The sequence below is a fragment of the Cetorhinus maximus genome, chromosome 8 (genome assembly GCF_964194155.1).
Source record: "Cetorhinus maximus chromosome 8, sCetMax3.hap1.1, whole genome shotgun sequence".
NCBI classification, from domain to species: Eukaryota; Metazoa; Chordata; class Chondrichthyes; order Lamniformes; family Cetorhinidae; genus Cetorhinus; species Cetorhinus maximus.
In genome coordinates, this window is record NC_135886.1 from 43771551 (window position 1) to 43791637 (window position 20087).

Here is a 20087-nt window from a genome sequence, read left to right on the forward strand (position 1 = left end):
GCCTATAGGAACTGAAGCTTAGAGAATTCACTGAGTATCCCTGTCCATGGTATCATGTGCTTTGCCTGGGTCTGTTAAAATCTATTTTATTTTTACTGGTGCCTTAACAGGGGTGTAAATGGGAGTCAGATGAATTAGGGGAGCTAGGAGTTATCATAGTAGAAAATTGTAGACCTATGTGCTTAAAATTATTTATTTTATTAATAAATTTTTTATTTAGTTTTGTAAAAAAAAAAAGACTCGGTGGACTTATTACTACTAAATTCAAGGCATGCATCTCGAAATAAAAATACAAATTGCAAAACAGTTGTGACAGTTGTTTCACGTTTCCCTCTTGGGTTAGAGCAGCTTAGCATTTATCATCCGCTCTGCCTTAACAGTACACACTGCTGCCACCGTGCATCGGTGGATGTGAATGTTTGTGGATGGGGTGCCAATGAAGCAGACTGCTTTGTCCTGGATGGTGTCGAGCTTCTTGAGTTTTGTTGAAGCTGCACTCATCCAGGCAAGTGGGGAGTATTCCATTACACTCCTGACTTGTGCCCTGTAAATGGTCAACAGGCTTTGGGGAGTCAGGTGGCGAGTTATTCACCACAGGATTCCTAGCCTCTGACCTGCTCTTGTAGCCATAGTATTCATATGGCTGGTCCAGTTCAGTTTCTGGTCATTGGGAACACCCAGAATGTTGATAGTGGGGGATTCAGTGATGGTAATGCCATTGAATGTCAAGAGGCGATGGTTAGATTCTCTCTTGTTGGAGATGGTCATTGCCTAGCACCTGTGTGGCACGAATGTTACTTGTCACTTGACAATTGAAGCCTGGATATTGTCAGGTCTTGCTGCATTTGGACATAGACTGCTTCAGTATCTGAGGAGTCGCGAATGCTGCTGAACATTGTGCAATCACCAGCGAACATCCCCACTTCTGACCTTATGATGGAAGGAAGGTAATTGATGAAGCAGCTGAAGATGGTTGGACCAAGGACACTACCCTGAGGAACTCCTGCAGTGATGTCCTGGAACTGAGCTGATTGACCACCAACAACTACAACCATCTTCCTTTGTGGTCGGTATGACTCCAACCAGCAGAGAGCTTCCCCCCCAATTCCCATCGACTGCAGTTTGCATTGTCATGTTGCTCTATATAAATCACGGTATTGTTATGGTGTAGGAGGAGGTCATTTGGCCCATTGTGTCTGCACCGGTTCTCTGAGCATTTCAACTTCGTGCCAATCTCCTTCCTTTTCCCCATTGCCCTGCACATTGTTTCTATTTAGATAATCATCCAATGTCCTATCGAATGCCTATTGAACCTGCCTCCACCACACTTCCAGGCAGTGCATTCCAGACCGTAACTACTCGCTGTGTGAAAAAAGTTTTTTCTCACCTCGCATTTGCTTCTTTTGCAAAACACTTTAAAACTGTGCCCTCTGGTTCTCAATCCATCTACGAGCAGGAACAGTTTCTCCCTATCTACTCTGTCCAGACTGCTCATGATTTTGAAAACTTCTAGCAAGTCTCCTCTTAGCCTTCTCCTCTCCAGGGAAAACAATCCCAACTTCTCCAACCTTTCCTCATAACTGAAGTGTTTCATCCCTGGAACTATTCTCGTAAACATAACTTCATTAGGGCCTCCCAATGTACTTCACAGCTAAAGTCATGACAGGTTTTATGAAAGTTCAAGCTTTTCTCCTTTCTTTACCAATAGTTGAGTTCTAAATGACAATATTATTAATAATGTTACAAAATAAGAGCAGCCCCTTCCTAACTTGCAAAACCCAAAACTGCAAATAAGAAATATATCCACCATTACAGCCAGCAGGTCCCAGTTGAGGGCTGGATCAGCAGTACTTGGGGATGGCATATCATTCGCAGGCCACAGTTTGGATATCCCTTTTGTCTGTGATGCAATTTAAGACACAGAGTGAAGCACTGAACCTACCATAGGGAAACACAGACCACCACAAATAAAGACCAACTGTTATACAAGAGAGCGCGCCTTGAAGAAAAAGCTACAAGTGTGATGGGTTTCAAAACTAAAATCACTGAGCCCAATATAGCACTGTACAGTCACAACCACTCTATAAATGGGATTTTAAAATATTTTCATTAAGGCTGAATTTCCTGCATGTACTGTTTTGCTTTTAAACCTAGGTTTATAAATTAAACATTGAAGGTATTACTGGCGCTGCACCTATTATGCACATGCATGACTGCTAATCTGCTTATATAATAAAAATGACTTTTTAAAAGAAAACTTTTGAATACCGTTGCAACTTAACCAATTTAAAATACAAAGGAGGCAAAACTCAATACTCCAAAAACGTGTGCAGGGATCATGAAACATGATTAACCTGTGACTGTTGCTTCTAATACAGGCAGCAGGCCAACAGTGTGCTGCCTGCTAATTTGCTCGACCAGAGCTAAACATACTGTTGAGTGACTGCATATCTCAATAAGAAGCCCAAGTTTGTGCAAGTGAGCACCACTTAAAGTTAGCCTGCACCTCTTAAGGGAGAGGTACGCATTCAGACCAGAGCAGGTGCTGGAACTGTTTGCAGAAGAGAGCTTGAGTGAATAATGGCACAACAGCAGAGAGAGTGTAATCCAAGGTTCTCTGATGTTGCGTGATACAGGAGGAGAGACATGATCTATCTACAGGGGCCAGGAAACCCTCCAGACAGACTTTGTATAGGCAATGGAACAAGAGAGCCACGGTGGTTAATGCCAAAGTCAAGCCCTGAAGGCCTCGATGCAGTGCTGCAAAAAGTTCAATGACCTCATACGAGTGGTCAAGGTCAGTGTGTCTATCTTCAAATGCTCTATCTCACCAACTGCACTACAGCACTGTCCTCACACACTGCTCAATGCACCACACCCTCATCACTCACCTAAAAGCAACTATCAATTACAACTCATAACCAACACTCATAACCTCACCCTTCTGTACTTAGCACTACCATATGCTTCACATCTGCATCTCACGGCTTTCACACACTGCCAGCTATTCAACCATGACAGGCACATCATCCCATCAAAACAGATTGCAGCACACTCATCCACACTCTTTCCCACCTCTTGCAGGAAAAATCAGCACATAACAAGAGACAGCAGGAGCTGAATGGCAGGGGCAGGCACAGCTGCATATCTTAGACCCAATGGGGTGTGGGTGGTTGGCATCATTGGAGCAGCCATCGCTGAGGCCATGACCGGCAACATGGATGAGGAAGAGGACAAGACACCATTACTTGCTCTCACACTCACAGGCACGAGCTCAGATACCGTTACTGCGAGTAATTTAGAGGATAACTTAGAGGTGGGATTTCCATGTGGTAAGACGCCAGGCACAAGTGACCTACAGCTAGGGCACTGGACAAGGGTAGCGCAGGTGCCAACTCACTGGAGGGTGAGGTTTCAGACAGGTTCTGCTGCATAGGACTCCAGTGTGCACTACAATGGAGTGGACTACAGAAGGAGGCTGCTGTGTACACACAATGAAATGCCTGGTGCGTTGGCAGGCCTGCCAGAAAGCCAGTGAGCAACCTTGGGGAGCATGAAGGAGCCCTACATCAATCTGGCACAAGGTTTTGCACAGATTTAGAAGCTCATCCTTTCCAGCATGGAAGTGGTGGCCAACTATATCAGCACATTTGCGAACCCAACCATGACATTACATCCGATGGTCGGTCTTAACTACCATTACAGCACAAGTAGACACCGCCCAACATTTGGGTACAGCCGTGGAAATTCAGACATCTGGTAATGCAAGGTCAGTTTGCTGTCATCATGACTGCAGATTCTTTTTTTATGCAAAGGGTATTACAGCAGTTCAGCAGTCCTCCAACAGGTTACTAGGATTGCGGAGATGCTTGTTTCTGATGAAAGAGAATGAAACGTCTTCAGGTCTACTGGAAAGAGAGCTTCAGTGCAACCAAGGATATCAAACTGGAAGACGTCATAAGCATCATCTGCTCCAGCCTGGAAGTAGCCTGGCACATGAAGGTTCATGGCTACAGTCACATTTACAGCCACTGGCAATGCCTTGTTCTGTCCAGAGGCTGCTTTCTGGTTGCAGCAGGTGGCAGATTTCAGTGAAGACATCCTTACTGAGACACAGATTTCTTTCATTCTGTTCAGATTGCTTCCTGAACACCTGGCGTGGATATGGCCTCCCACTGACGGCCCTTTCATCCCCTCCCTCTTCCAGGAGCTTATTGCTCTGTGTCACCTCTGTTTATTCTTCCTACCATGCTGTAATCCAAGAGGAATTCATATCACTGAACCCATGTCTGGGGGTTTGTGTATAATTACTGAAGTCAGGACAACGTCCTTAAGCAAATGTCACACCCCCTGTACACTTTAGCAACTTTACAGAACTCCAGGAATCAAACAATTCTACAGTCATAGGAACAGTGTAGAAATCAATCAGCAACTAACTGTAAGTAGTTGATGATCCCTTTAAACAGCTCTGGTGGGGCTTTCCTTCTTGCTGGTAAACATGTTTCAGCTGTATTCATTGAAGAGACATCTTTAGCTGCACCATTGAATTCCAAAACAACAGTGCTGCTGTCAAATCAGTGTTACTGGCTGATTGATATCACAATCTGCCTACGCTCTGCATACTTCCAGCAGCCGCTCCCTGTGCCTGTGCTAATGCCCTCATCAAAATACTACTCACACCAGGATTGTGCATGCGTGACACGGGCACCATTTTGGAGCCAAAATGACACATGTAGCATTGAGAGAAGAGGCACTGAGGAGCCAAATTTTGCAGACAAAATATAAAAACACAAAACACAGGTGGCATTGTGGACAAAGGTACAAGGCAAAACTATGCCCGTCAGATCAAAAGGCCCTTGGTTTGATTCCAGGGCTGTACTGAGTTAACTAATCTAAAACAGGGCAACATGCTATAATTATGGATGCTGCAATAAATATAATGGATGCTATAATAAATATAATGGATGCTATAAATGATCCTGTGCATAAGGTTGCAAAAAAAAAAAGAACAGAGCGCAAGTATTCCAATCAGGTTCTGGAAATAGCATTACTGAGTGCCAGAAATAGCTGCTGCTACTGCAATGACAGACAGCTGGTGAGATCTGAAAATACCAATACATCTAGAGTTTTAATATACATCAAAAAAAGTCATCCAGTGTTCTACCTTAGCTTCAAACCTAAACATAAGATTGCATCAGTGAAATTTATGTATTATAGGGAATTATCACAGGTCAAGCACATCACATTTGTCCTAATGGCAAGATCAAATACTTCCTTTTCCAAAACATATTTTAAATAAAATCTACACGGATAATTTGTGTTGATTCTATGTAATCAAGTCAGAAAGCTAATAGGTGCTCCCTATATTCTTTGTGAAACTGGTTTCCATGGTAACTCAACTTTCACAGCCAATTATCAAGATTTATTCTATCTTGCATCAATGAATTGCACACAGAATTAACAAATATATAGGAAAGTATACGTGCGTGATTTCAGTATGGAAAATCAAGTGGAAGTAATGGTAAAATACGTTTTTGTTCCTTTTACATGAAAGTCCCTACCGACAAAAATGATACAAGACCTTTGAAAGGGATACAAAGGAGGATACCCAGTATCTGGTTAACACTAGCCAACCAAAAACATAATGCTTTAACTGGCCAGGACACCAAAGGGGACTCCATCCACTTCGAATTAGTGTCAGGGGATGTTTTACATTCACCCGAGGGAGCAGACAACCCCTTCGATTAGCGTCTCATCCGAAAGATGGTACCCCCACCTGTGCAGCGCTCTCTCAGTATTGTGTTCGACCGTGTTGTGAGGTACTTGAGATGTCAGTGAAGGGGAAGAAGTTGGAATGCTGAACAAGGGTTCTAAACTTTTTGTGTTGTATGTGCGCATATAGAGTGGAAATGCACTCAATAATTGGAATGGTCACTCTCAAAAACGCGAGTATATCTTCCACAACTCTACTATAGTCAGCGGGTTAAAAGGACATCAACATCAGGCCTACAAATACACTAATTTTAAAAATAGGCAGGTTTCCTAGATTCTGTGAAGCATAGACATTGTTTCCTGTGCATTTCCACTGTACTGTGCACTTGTAACACAAAAAGTTTAGAACCCTTCGATGTACCTTGTTCAGCATTCCAACTTCTTCCTCTTCACTGACACTCAAGTACCTTACAACACAGTTGAACACAATAGTGAGAGCGCGCTGCAGAGGGGGATGTGCCATCTTTTGGAGGAGACGCTAATCCAATGTGTTGTCTGTTCCCTCAGGTGGGTGTAAAACATCCCCTGGCACTATTTTGAAGAGGAGGGAGTCCTCCATGGTGCCCCAACCAATATTTCTCAACATCACAAAAACTGATTATCCAGTCATTATCACATTGCAGTTTGTGGGAGCTTGCTATGCACAAATTAGCTGCCACATTTCCTACATTACAATATAAAAGTGCTTAATTGGGCTTAAGGTGCCTTGGGACATCCTGAGATTGTGAAAGGTGCTATCTAAATAAAAATCTTTCTTTACACAAAATACTTGAGGCTTATTGGTGCTTTGCAGACATTATATGTAGCTTTGAACAGAAGAATCCCTTCACCCTACAGATGGATCTCTTTCCCTTTTAATTAATTCTCCTTTTAAACAAATGATGAATTCTTTGCAGACTGGGAAATTATCCTTAGCTGCTTTTGAAATGAGTAAAAGGCTTTCTCCCCCCCGCCTCCCCTGTCTGAAATATCTGTAGGAGTCTGTGTAATTATGGCTTGCACATGCCATTCACATGTGGGGGATTCAGCCCTGATTAATGTTGGAGAACCATATTGATTCTGCCTAATCATATTATGATTTTCCGAGTGCCTTGTTGACACCTCCTTAATTATGGATTCCAGCAATCTCCTGGCCTTTAGTTGTCTGTTTTTTCTCTCCCTCCTTTCTTGAATAGCGGTGTACTTTTGCTACCTTCTGAACTGCTGGGAGCAGAATCTAAGGAATTTTGGAAGATCACAATCATAGTAGATAGGGGAGATTCAGATAGAAGTAGTTTCCTCAGTTTATTAGAAAAACAGGAAAAGGTCATCCCGGAGAAGATATTCTCAATTGCACCATTAAAAAGCAGACCATTAGAAACCTGCCAAGTTGGCTTTTTGTCTGGAAAAGATCCACCTGGATGACATACCCAATGTCCACCCCCAGACAGCTGCCATTGAGCTATGTTGTGATCAGCAGCCTTGCCCAGCCTGGATGTTGATTCAGACACGCCAAAGCTCAATGCCAGTTAAGGAGCAGGCGCCAGATGTGAATGGTACATGCCAGCCATAATTACATAAATTCCTCCAGATATTTTGGAAGAGATAAAGTGAAAATTAATTTTAATTTCAGTACCTCTGCGCCATGTAAGTAGCTTAAGGAAAATTTCCCCATCTGCAGAGAAATTATTTCTTGAAAACTAGACTGTAATAAAAAGGGAAAGAAAGTAATCAGGATAAGGGACTCTCCTGTTCAAAGTACCACGCAGCGTTTACATTAAAAAATACAAAAATATACTAAAAAAATTCCATTACAGCCCCAGTGAAGCTGTCTTTTTGGATTTCTTCCTCTTTGTGGCTATTCAGTTCCATTCAGTTTAATAGCATTAGAATTACAGACTGAAGCATTGTTGGAAAAACTCAACTGAGAACACACACTACTGGTTGGTTATGATCCACAATTTGAAGGAAGCATTTTTCATCAACTTTCTTCTCAAATAACATTAGATTATTTTTTATTCATTTACAGATGTGGGCTTCGCTGGCTGGGCCAGCATTTATTGCCCATCCCTAGTTGCCCTTGAGAAGGTGGTGGTGAGCTGCCTTCTTGAACCGCTGCAGTCCGTGTGATGTAGGTACATTCACAGTGCTGTTAGGGAGGGAGTTCCAGGATTTTGGGCCAGCGACAGTGAAGGAACGGCGATATATTTCCAAGTCAGGATGGTGAGTGACTTGGAGGGGAACTTCCAGGTGGTGATGTTCCCATGTATCTGTTGCCTTTCTCCTTCTAGATGGTAGTGGTCATGGGATTGGAAGGTGCTGTCTAATCTGCCTTGGTGAGTTTCTGCAGTGCATCTTTTAGATGGCACACACTGCTGCTACTGGTGGATGGAGTGAATGTTTGTGGATGGTGTGCTAATCAAATGGGCTGCTTTGTCCTGGATGGTGTCAAGCTTCTTGAGTACTGTTGGAGCTTCACTCATTCAGGCAAGTGGAGAGTATTCCAACACATTCCTGACTTCTGCCTTTCAGGTGGTGGACAAGCTTTGGGGAGTCAGGAGGTGAGCTACTCTGCAGGATTCCTAGCCTCTGACTTGCTCTTGTAGCCACAGCATTTATGTGGCTAGTTCAGTTCAGTTTCTGGTCAATGGTAACCCCAGAATGTAGATAGTGGGGGATTCAGCGATGGTAATGCCATTGAGTGTGAAGGGGCAATGGTAAGATTCTCTCTTGTTGCAGATGGTCATTGCCTGGCACTTGTGTGGCACAAATCCGCACAAGATCGCTGTAATAATCGCGATGGTTCAAAAATAGCAGCAGCAAAGCAATTCAGCCATTTTAAAATCCAGACCTGTACTTTTTCCCCCAACATTAGTACAAATGAAAATACCTCTTTTTTAAAATTGCGATTACAATTTAACAACATGCATATGCTTAGCCCAATAGTGGCTCACATACCTTTCTCAATGAGTTGTTTCCACCTTTTAGACCAGTCAGTCAGCTGCTGAGAGTAAGATTTCTCTATCTTAGCCCGTTCATTGACACAGTTCATAAGATCATTGCACAACCTGTGACCATCATCAATACGCTTCACAGAGCGCTTATAATTCCCAACCTGCAAAGAAAGTGTAGGGTATCATCAGAACCAACAGAACTATGAAAAATTTCAGTTTTCAGCTACTTTACTGGTTGTCATTCTCTCCCTAGCTTATGTTCATTAAAGCATGGTTACCGCCCTAAAAAAATTGCCAATGACCTTTTGCGACAATAGTGCCAGGCTGAATACTTAGCCTGCTGTTTTCCCACTTACTGACCTATATGGATCCTACCTGTCTGGAAATAATGTCATAGCTTATAACTTTCAAACAAATAAAGTTGTGCAAGAATCTGCATACACAGTTGTTTCCCTGGTACTACTGGTGATGCAGAATCTGTCTCAAAGATGTAAAAAATAGAGAGGTGACAGACAAGCAAAGACAGCAAGGTTCCATTGCCCTGAGGGCTCAGGTATGTTATGGAACTTACTTGAAGGGGTTCTGTGAAATGAAAAAGTCATTATTGAAAAAGTAACATCAAGCACTCCCAATAAAAACATCAGATATATTTTGAGCAATGTTTACAAAACTCTTGTGTACAGAAAAATAACTTACAGCAGTTACACAAAATAAACCAGGAACCCACACTGGAAAGAGCAATAAAGCAGAGATCTGAGCATCAGTTCTGCTATTGAAAACTAGCTTGGTTTCTTAATGCCTCTGGAGAAACTCCAGACTCCCAACCTTTAATCCAGCACAATCTGAATCATTGATTAGAAAATGCAAAGTAAGGATACAAGATATGGCTGTTTTTTTTAATCTAGCAATGTAAATCACTTGAGGGGATTGTCAAACCCCATTTCAACATTGCACACAAACTAATTCCATGCCTGTGGCCAGAAGTAATATTCAAATACACATCATGGTGAGGAGAGGTGCAGAGTGAAACAGATTACCACAGACTGGATAGTGACTTAACTATCACTGCAGTTTGACTTTCCGATTTACTGCTGCATTCTGATCACCAGGTTTTTGAATGCCGCCAAAAATAAATCTATCTGCATTTAATAAAATTCGTTGTAAAAATTGGGTTTTTATTGGAGCAGCATATATTAGGTTTCGAGTTACAGACACATTGGTCCTGAAAATCCACTAGGGAATCTTGATTTCAGTGCTGAGGTGGATGCGCCCACGGCTTCCTTTCATGAAGTCAGAGGGGATGGGTTTGAGTCTTTTGTGGTTCGGGGCGCATCTTGGGAAAATTCTGGCTCTACTTGAAAACACATTTTGAGTATATGCATGAGATCTCCCAACAACACTGATTGAAAGATCATAAAAGACAGTCATCACCTAAGCAGCATAGGCTGTCCTGAGTTACTCCATTCTGATGTCACCTGTGTGTGTGCGGGGTAGTGTTACCCTGTACAATACCACATTAATTGCATGTTGCAGCCTTGAAAGGCTGAGCGTTTCTCTCAGAAACTGCACTAAGTAATATTGGTGGAATTTAAAAGAAGAATTGAACACCAGGGGAGAGAGAGGGTTCCAGAGTGGCAGATGCAGCACTGGCAGCATTACTGTTGAAGCTGGTCAGGAGAAGAGAAGCAGAGGCCAGGAGGCCCTCAAGGACCACACTCTCAGAAGGGAGTGGGAGTAGGTGGCAAGGAAGGTCAACTTCTACAATCTGAACCCAAGGACCCGGCAGCAGTGCCACAAGAAGTGTAATAACCTCATGTGGGTGGTCAAAAATCGGTGAATGCATCTTCATATGACATCTCCTACCCACCATTGTTCAATACACCACGTCCCCATCATTCACTCAGCAATACTCCCTGGCACTCAGGACTTAAACCTAACATCAAAATACTCGACCTCAACTTAACACACCTTCCAATGCTGTTAGCCTCTCAGTGACCTCTCCCTGCATCCGCATACCTCCAGCCATTCAGCTATGCCAGGAACGTTACTCAAAAACAGTGCTACACAATGAGTGAAATTCTGCCCCCTCTCTTGCAGGGCAAGATGGCACACAATAGAAGGGAGCAGAGCAGAACTGGCAGGGAACAATGATGCCTGCATCTCCCGAGCTGACGGAGGAGATGACTTTCGGTGTTATGGCGTCGGCAGTTACAGAGCCCGTGTCACCTGGTGTCACTGTGGACATCGAGGATGACCAATTCTCAATCTACTCTTGATCCCACTGTCCTTGCAAACTGCCACCCCATCTGAAACCTTCCTTTCTTTCCCAAAGCCCTCGAACATGTTTCCTCCCAAATCCGTGCCCATCTTTCCCAGAACTCAATATTTGAATACCTCCAAAATGGTTTATGCCCCACCACAGCACTGAAACCGATCTTGTCAAAGTCACAAATGACATCCCACGTGACTATGACAAAGGTAAACTATTCTCGTCCTCCCGACCTGTCTGCAGCCTTTGACCTGATCAATCACACCATCCTCTTCCAACACCTCTCTTTCATTGAACTGAGTGGGACCATACTCATTGGGTTCCATTCCTATCTATCTAATCATAGCCAAATTATCACCTGCAGTGGTTTCTCTTCTCACTCTCATAACTTTACCTCTCATGTCCCCAACGATCTATCCTTGGCTCCCTTCTATTTTTCATTTAGTGTACATGTTGCCCTCTGCTTCATCTGAAAACGCGACATTAGTTTTCACATGTATGCTGACGACACCCAGCTCTGCTTCACCATCACCTCTCTTGAATCCTCCATTTTAGCGAATTTATCAAACCTTCATCCATCCCTTTGTGTGTTCTACATACTGTACTGGATGAGAAGCTTCTTCCAGTTAAATATTAGGAAGACCAAAGTCATTGTCTTCAGTTCCCACAACAAACTCTGTTCCATGGCTACCATCCCTCCATCCCTCTCCCTGCCAACTGTCGGAGGCTGAACCAGACTGTGCGCAACTTTGGTGTCATATTTGACCCTGGCATTAGTTTCCAACAACATATCCATGGCATCAGTAAAGACTGTCTATTCCCATTGCCGTAGCAGCACCCAACTCAGCTCATTTGCTGACCAAACCCTCATCCATGCCTTTGTTACCTCAAGACTTCAATATTCCAATGCATTCCTGGCCAGCCTCCGCACATTATATTCTCCACAAACTAGAGGTAAATCACAGCTCTGCTGCCTTCAGCAGAGTACGAATATATTCAAATAAATATATGTCCATATTCATGCACAGTCCCATTCACCCATCAGTTGTGTACCCACTTACCTAAACTGGCTCCCAATCAAGCATGGCCACAATTTTATAATTCTCATCCTTGTTTCAAGTCCAGCCACTGCCTCACCCGTCTCTTTCTCTGTAATCACTTTCACTCCCAAAACTCAGATATGTACGCTCATCTAATTCTGGCATCTTGAACATTCCCGATTTTAATCACTCCACCATTGGTAGCCATATCTTCAGCTGCCTAGGCTCTGAAGCTCTGTAATTCCATCCTTAAGCCACACCACCTCTCTACCTCACTTCTTTTAAGACATGCCTCTTTGAGCACGCTTTTGGCCATCTGCCCCAATATTGCCATATATGGCACAGTGTCAAATATTGCTTTATAACGATCCTGCGAAGCCCACTGGGACATTTTATTAAGTTAATGAATACAAGTAATTTATGTTAGTCTGCTCCTGCCTCATATCCCAGCTCATCATCATCCTGCCATCTGGAATGGTGATCATGGATCTCTTGCTTAGCAACCCACTTTACCAAAACAGCTAATGCTCCACTAATTTCCCTCAGTGCCTTGCGGGTGATTTTCCTGGCTTAGTAGTCCTATGCACTGCGATCCTAGTGGCTGCAGCATGTCTGCTAGAAAGAAGGGTGCTAATGTTCAGTGGGGGAGGCTGCAGCTGGCCTTACAGGATGCCCTCCAGAAGCTCTGAGCTAGAAGGCCTAGCTTCAGGCTGCACCACCTCAGCAACCCGTTCTTGCCTGAGGGCTCAGCATGTGCAGATTGCATTTATGTTGCCCTCAAATTCTTTCAGCCTCCCGCACCATGCCAGGCCAGCTCCCAGACAGCGAATTCACAAACAAGTTCTGCTGGAGGGGATTCAGATGAGGGCTTTAATACAGCATTGTATAGAAAAACAAAATGGTTGAGCATGTGCACAGAAGTGCTTGATGTACTGGCAGGCTTGCCAAAAAGCCTGTTACCACCATCAAGGAACATGGAGGGGGCCTGTTCCAACTTGGCACAGGGCTTTGAATCCAGCTTGAATGTGGTGGCCACTCCATGAGAACACATGTGGACCCAACCATCATGTCTCAGCTTCCAGGGAAGTACAAGCAAAAGCTATCCAACATCTGAGTGCTGCACTTCTTGGGTATCTGAAAGCATAAAAAATAGGGTTGGGGTCAGGGAAGGAGAGAAAAAGAAGAGAGGTGCATAGTTACACCATCTAGTTTGTAAATCATAACAAATTGTGGCACGAGGGCAGTGGAACTTGAGAAGGTGGATTAGGCAGAATATACAGCCATCCAGGATGGTTTCAGCCTCACTGTTGGCTACTGCTTCAGTGTCGGTCACTTCAATGATGGCTAGCTCAGTCTCCTCCATTGGGTGCGCACATGCATCTGTGCCAGCCCCTCATGGAGGAGGGCTGCTCTTGTGACCTATTATAAGCCATCTTGTCGTGCAAGAAAGGGGGAACTTTGTTAGTGCACGTGGTACAATGTATTTGGTGCATGTACCTGACACAGTGGAATAGCTGAAGTGGGTATAAGTTGCAAGATGAGAGTGAGCATCTTGCAGTGGTGCTAAGTATACAAGGATGAGGGGTGGCTATGAATGTGAGATATGTGTCTTGGTTGATATTGTTGGCAGTCAAGTGAAGGTGCATGGGGCAGTGTGGCTAGAGGTGCAGTAGGTAGGATATGGCATATGAAGATACATTCACTGACCTTGACCATTCACACAAGGGTCATTAGGCCTCTTGTGGCACTGCATCTGTCCTGGCAATGACTGTAACAGTTAACTGCTCCCAATTCCTTCTTTGGATTTGTCTGGAGAACCTCCTGGCCCTCTAAAGGGAAGAGGATCTCTCTCACACAAAAACAAAAATTGCTGGAAAAACTCAGCAGATCTGACAGCATCTGTGGAGAGAAAGAGAGAGTTAACTTTAGCTCTGTCTTTCTCTCCATAGATGCTGTCAGACCTGCTGAGTTTTTTCTGCAATTTTTGTTTTTGTTTCAGATTTCCAGCATCCGCAGTATTTTGCTTTTATCTAAGAAGATCTTTCTCCTCCTTTGTTCCTCTTGCAACAAGGTCTCCAATACAGCATCTGTGAACCTTGGAGCAGGCTTTCTGGCCTGTTGCCCCATCTTTGTAGATATTTATTGGCTTCTCTGTTATTTAACCAGCTTTAGCACCTGATTCAGGCAACGCTTTTTGCTACCCATGTCATTAGTTCCAAATTGGACCACGACTTCCAGCTGTTGCCCTTGCAGAATGTTCTGCACCAGTTCAGTAATATCCTTTACCTTCGTATGAGGGTGACAACATACTATTCAGGAATCAGATTGGTGGTTACAGAAACACATGTTTATTCCCCTATTAAATCCTGTATGGCGAGTGCATTTCTACTGTTCCGTTTCCCCCCCACCATGTGCAGTTAAATCTCCCGTGGTGCCAGGAATTTAATTCCTCCTGCATTCCTCCGAGTTATCATCACCCTCCCCAGCATTCAAAGCTGAAAACTGGTTAGCGAGAGTCACTGGCTTAGGACATTCCTGCTCTACTTAGGTCTTTCTTCTACCCTGTTTGGTGGTCACCCATTCCCTCACCTCCAACACCTTCTGTAGCTGTGGGGTGGCCACGTTCCGGAATGTACAATTGAGAAAACTCAGGTTTCTGATGTGCGACAATGACTCCAGCCACTCCTCAAGCCCTTCATACGCACGCAGTTACCCAGGATGCAGGAAGTGCCCTAAATTTCCCAAATACAACAGGACATACACGCAACTGCTCCCTGCTGGCCTGCCATGGTCATCAATCCACTGACCTTCCATTCATTCAGAATTTAGCCAACAAAACACTTGACACTGAATTCTAGAATTCCAAGACATTGACATATAAGACAATGACCTATAAAATTCTGAAATGTCTTCAATTATAATAAAACATCGAGGGAGGAGATTGTAATATCCTCCCTCAAATGTTTCAGCCTCTATGCCTAACTATCATCAGCTCCAAGAATACTTTTAGGGAAGGTTATTTGTTTTGATGGAGTGAAGAAAATTCCCTGCTAGATTGGAACAGGTTCTTTGACAGATCTGTGTAAATGCCTAACTTCTGGGACCTTGCCTGCCTTTCTATGTCACTCCTGTTGAAAGGTGCAATCTGAAAAATTAAGCCACCACCTCTCTTTTTTAAATCCAGTGAGCATTTCCTGTCTTTACTCCAAAATCTATGGATTTCTCTAGCTGCCGCCAGATTTATTATGACATGGAGGGAGAATGTGGATGGGACAAACCATGGCAACTTAATGGTAACAGGACAGGCTTACTACAACAGAACTCGTTAGTGATGGAGATGCCTGGGAAAAACATTAATCATTTTATTAAAAACATACAGACGATGTCAAGCTGGTGATATATATGAATTCACTTTAGATTTAAATCTACACTGTGGCATTATTCATAGTTATTGTAATTAGCAATGAATGTATGCTTGCCCTCATTTAATTGTGGTCTCCAAGGTTAGTACAGCATTTAATGGGGAACACTGCAGGAATAGAAACTAGAATAAATTAGTCTTATAAATGACAGCAATTGACTGGAACAGGCTTCTTCTAATTACTTAAAATGTATAGTATGTAGATTGCAGAACATAGATCTTTAAATTGTATACTTAATGCACATAAACTTAAAATTACCAAAGACCAAAATTCAAATCAAATCTCAGAAATGGTATTCTTTACTTAAAGGATGATAAAGGTTTGGGACGGTCTACCAGTTAAGATAGTGAGATCAAAGATATTAGGGGACTAAAGTTACAGTTGGATGATTGGCTGGAAAAGTTGAAATAAAGCAAACAGTCAAGTTCAATGGGCTAACTGGTCTTGGCTTTTTCCTTATTGCATCATTGAAAGAACAGATGGACAAAAATCACTAAACCAGCATGATCATGCTGGACGTAGATGCAGTGATTAAGGTAAATTATTTCAACCACTCTTGAATTTGAATGCCACATTTCATAATTCTTTTCACACTTCTGGGGCTCAGTAGATGCCCTCAAAAATTTTCCTCAACCACTGGGGCATTTACTCTACAAAAAAAAAAACCAGAAATGGCATTAAAGAAAAACACTTCTGATGTTTTAGCTATGTAGTCCAGCACCCACAGTTATTGAGGATTTTTTTTTTGGTCATTTTTGGGATGTGGGCATCACTGGCCAGGTCAGCATTTATTGCCCATCCCTAATTGTCCTTGAGAAGGTGGTGGTGAGCTGCCTTCTTGAACCGCTGCAGTCCATGTGATGTAGGTACACCCACAGTGCTGTTAGGTGGGGAGGGGGAGTTCCAGGATTTTGCAACGAGTGAAGGAACAGAGATATATTTCCAAGTTAGGATGGTGAGTGGCTTTGAGGGGAATTTCCAGGTGGTGGTGTTCCCATATATCTGCTGCCCTTGTCCTTCTAGATGGTAGTGGTTGTGGGTTTGGAAGGTGCTGTCTAAGGAGCCTTGGTGAGTTCCTGCAGTGCACCTTGTAGATGGTACAAACTGCTGCCACTGTGTCAGTGGTGGAGGGAGTGAATGTTTGTGGATGGGGTGCCAATCAAGTGGGCTGCTTTGTGCTGGATGGTGTCAAGCTGCTTGACTGTTGTTGGAGTGGCACTCATCCAGTCAAGTAGGGTGTATTTCATCACACTCCTGACCTGTACCTTGTAGATGGAGGATAAACTTTGGGGAGTCAGGTGATGACTTATCACCAGACGATTCCTAGCCTCTGACCTGCCCTTGTAGCCACAGTGTTTATATGGCTAGTCCAGTTCAGTTTCTGGTCAATGGTAACCCCCGAGGACGTTGATAGTGGGGAATTCAGTGATGGTAATGCCATTGAATGTCAAGGGATGATTGTTAGATTCTTTCTTGTTGGAGATGGTCATTGCCTGGCACTTGTGTGGCACAAATGTTACTTACCACTTGTTAGCCCAAGCCTGGATATTGTCCAAGTCTTGCTGCCTTTGGACATGAACTGCTTCAGTATCTGAGGAATCGTGAATGGTGCTGAACATTGTGCAATCAGCAAACATCCCCGATATAAATCTATATTATTGTATGCACATGCAAAACATAATTAGTTCACGTTCAGTGTTTCACCAGGTAAATTATTCCTTCTAGTCTAATGACATGCTAAATGGATATAACCAAGTGATTCAAATACCTACATCATGATATTAACTAAAACATAGGAATGATTGTTGTGCTGCCTGGAACAAATCCAAACAAAATCAAGAATACTTTTACATACTATTCAGAAAATATTTTACATGGGCACTCTGAATTCCACATTCTTTTTGATAAAAGGTGCTCTGAAATAGATCAAATGAAACCTTTCCTTAAAGTGGTATCCATCACACTGATACTGTGAGTAGAATAGAAATAAATACCGCTACCTTTTCCGGCGATCTTGTCATCTTATCCCATATTCATGATGAGCATTGAGTGTAATTACAAAGGATATATATCCATTTGACAAACCACTATTATGCAATGCAATGTCATGAGATGCCACCTGAGATATCTATTTTCTCTCCTCTCTCCAGTTTTCTCTCGTCACCTGAAGGCACTGAATTTAGTCTGCCACAAATGCCAGCCACTTTTCAGAACCTTCCCCAAATAAGTATTCTTCAAATGGGACCTTCAATGGCAGCTCATTTCACTGTAGAGGCATCACAACTATGCTCAAACTAAAATGAGTTAGTTCCAGCATAGAGCAAGTGAACCTGGTCTGTCAAAGTTTAGATGACTCGCCATCTCACTGGGGCTGCATTTATTAGCCAAATCATCATTGTATTGCTGATATGCCAACAGATTATAAATTACCAAGGTTATTTCTACAAGTATTCTACCAAGCAATCATAATCAAATCTAACTCATGACATATTTTCAATTTGTTGACCTCTGAGAAAATTAATTTTATAGAATCTCTTGATAATACAACTGTGCCTTACTGCAGTCAATAAAGCAAAGTAAATGTCAAATATAGTTATATAGTTCAATGAACTCTAGGTCAGACAGATAAACGGAAAATGGGCTTTTCTGACCCTGTACATTCTTTTGAGAACAGATCTACGGCATGTAATCACTGGGCACAGCATTAGTAGCAAAGTATAGGAAAAAGCAATAAATAAATCAGACTTAAAGCCAATGCTTTAAGTTCTGGCCTAGCACGTCTCTTGTATCATGCTTTGAATTTGTTATCTCAAATTGCTCCCACGACTATTACAAGCGGGTGAGAAACAATAACCATCAATAATTCACTCTGCTGTTATACAGCACAAAATGATTTTTTTTCACCAAGTACAACCCCCAAGTTTGGAAGGACAAAATCTACAAGTGCACTGCCAAAAGTTTTCACCTGTCCAACTAACAAAAAATTCACATTCATCATTTTGCCGCACTGAAATCCACAGTCATATGTAACATGCTAATAGCAACAGAGAACTCACTCCTTTTCGTGCTTCCACAATGGGAAAGACTTGCATTTACATAGCGCCTGTCAAGACCCCTGGGCAACCCAAAGTACTTTGCAGCTAATGAAGTGCCTTTGAAGTGTAGTCACCACTTTAATCTAGGGGAATGCAACAGCTGGTGACTGCACAGCAAGCACCCACAGACAGAATTTGATAATGACCAGATAATTTGTTTGTGATGTTAGTTAAGGGATAACATTGGTCAAGACATTGGGCAGAACTGCCCAGCTCATCACAAAGATGGTATCTGTGTATGCAGACAGCCCAATACCACAACTTTTTCAAGGCAGTCAAGGATAAGCAGAAATGCAAACTTACCATAATTGAGAATGAAAACTAGGTTGAAATAACCAGACAGTTGGAATTTTAGATCTCTTTGAAGGCATTGTATAGGCTTATATTTCCAATCATATGGCCGTTTATTTACAAATTTAGTGCCAAGTTCAAGTAATAAAGTGTGTTAATTGGATCCACGCCAGTTGGTGAAGTTAAAACTAAGACACAGCTGCTTTCTTTGCCAGAGAGAGGCTATTGACTTAGTTCACAGTCAATACTACATCCACCCCCCCCACCCAGTGTCCCAGCACTCCCCATTTATAGGTTTACAAACATCCATCACCTGTTTAACAATGTGATTGCCATTAAATCTTAACAATGTAATACCAAGACATTGACAAAGTGGGTATGTGGAACATAGGAACAAAGAGTAGACCATTCAAGTCCTCAAGACTACAACAAACCCAAACAAAAGAATTAGCTTCACCTCTCCCTTGAATCTTTCATTTACTAGAATTTACCATAATTAAAGAAAGATGCCTGCAACCAAAATTGTTGTCTTTGTCTCCTTCTTTCTTTCAATTCAAAACTCCTATTGTAGTTATAGCTCCAATGTAGAGAACATCAAATGCATGTTATACAGATTCCCTGACCCCTTGTGGAATGGTTTAATCACAGGCAATGCTGAAATAGCACAGCAGTGAAAAGCAGTTGCTTCAAAATCAATTTATTATGGCAACTGGGCTAGTGCAAACGCACCAAATTCCTTCTATGCTAGAACAAAAGTGCAGAGATTATTCCTGCAGTTTTCCCCACGCTGTGTTCCTGATATAAACTGATTCATTGGGGGGGGGGGGGCGGTGCGAAAGAGAGGAATCAGCAGGCACATAAACCAGCAACACAATTAAACAAACATAGCAAAGAGCAGCATGGATGGATTCTTCCAGCAGTTCAGTGCAGCCAAGTATCCTTTGAACAAAAGCCATGCAGACTCAAAAACTTCCAGGTTCAATCCCGTCAGTTCCTTCATCTCAACCAGGGTAACAGTAGGGGGCATCAGAATGGTCTTCAGAATTCAGGTCTGTGGTGGCAGGGGTGGAGCAGTGAAGAGGAAAAGTGAGGAAAGGGGAATAAATTGTCAGCCAGATATTCTGTTCCCAATTGGATATATCCCAGCAGAGGTCACTGGATGCCCCCCCGCCCCCCCCAACCTTTTGAGTACTCCCAAGTCTTCCAGCCCAACATTCAAATATATATTGAGTCTTTGATTCTATTATCCTAACTGGCAGAACATT

At 42.8% G+C, this 20087-nt stretch overlaps 1 protein-coding gene across 7 annotated transcripts in view; it reads right to left on the reverse strand.

The window, feature by feature from the left end:
• Window positions 1-20087, reverse strand: part of pacsin1b (protein kinase C and casein kinase substrate in neurons 1b) — a 273452-nt gene that overhangs the window by 38388 nt on the left and 214977 nt on the right. For all 7 annotated transcript variants that reach the window (XM_078546750.1, XM_078546744.1, XM_078546751.1 and 4 more), the window contains one exon: window positions 8710-8866. In XM_078546750.1, the coding sequence (XP_078402876.1) occupies window positions 8710-8866 (157 nt within the window). The remainder of the gene's footprint in view (window positions 1-8709; window positions 8867-20087) is intronic.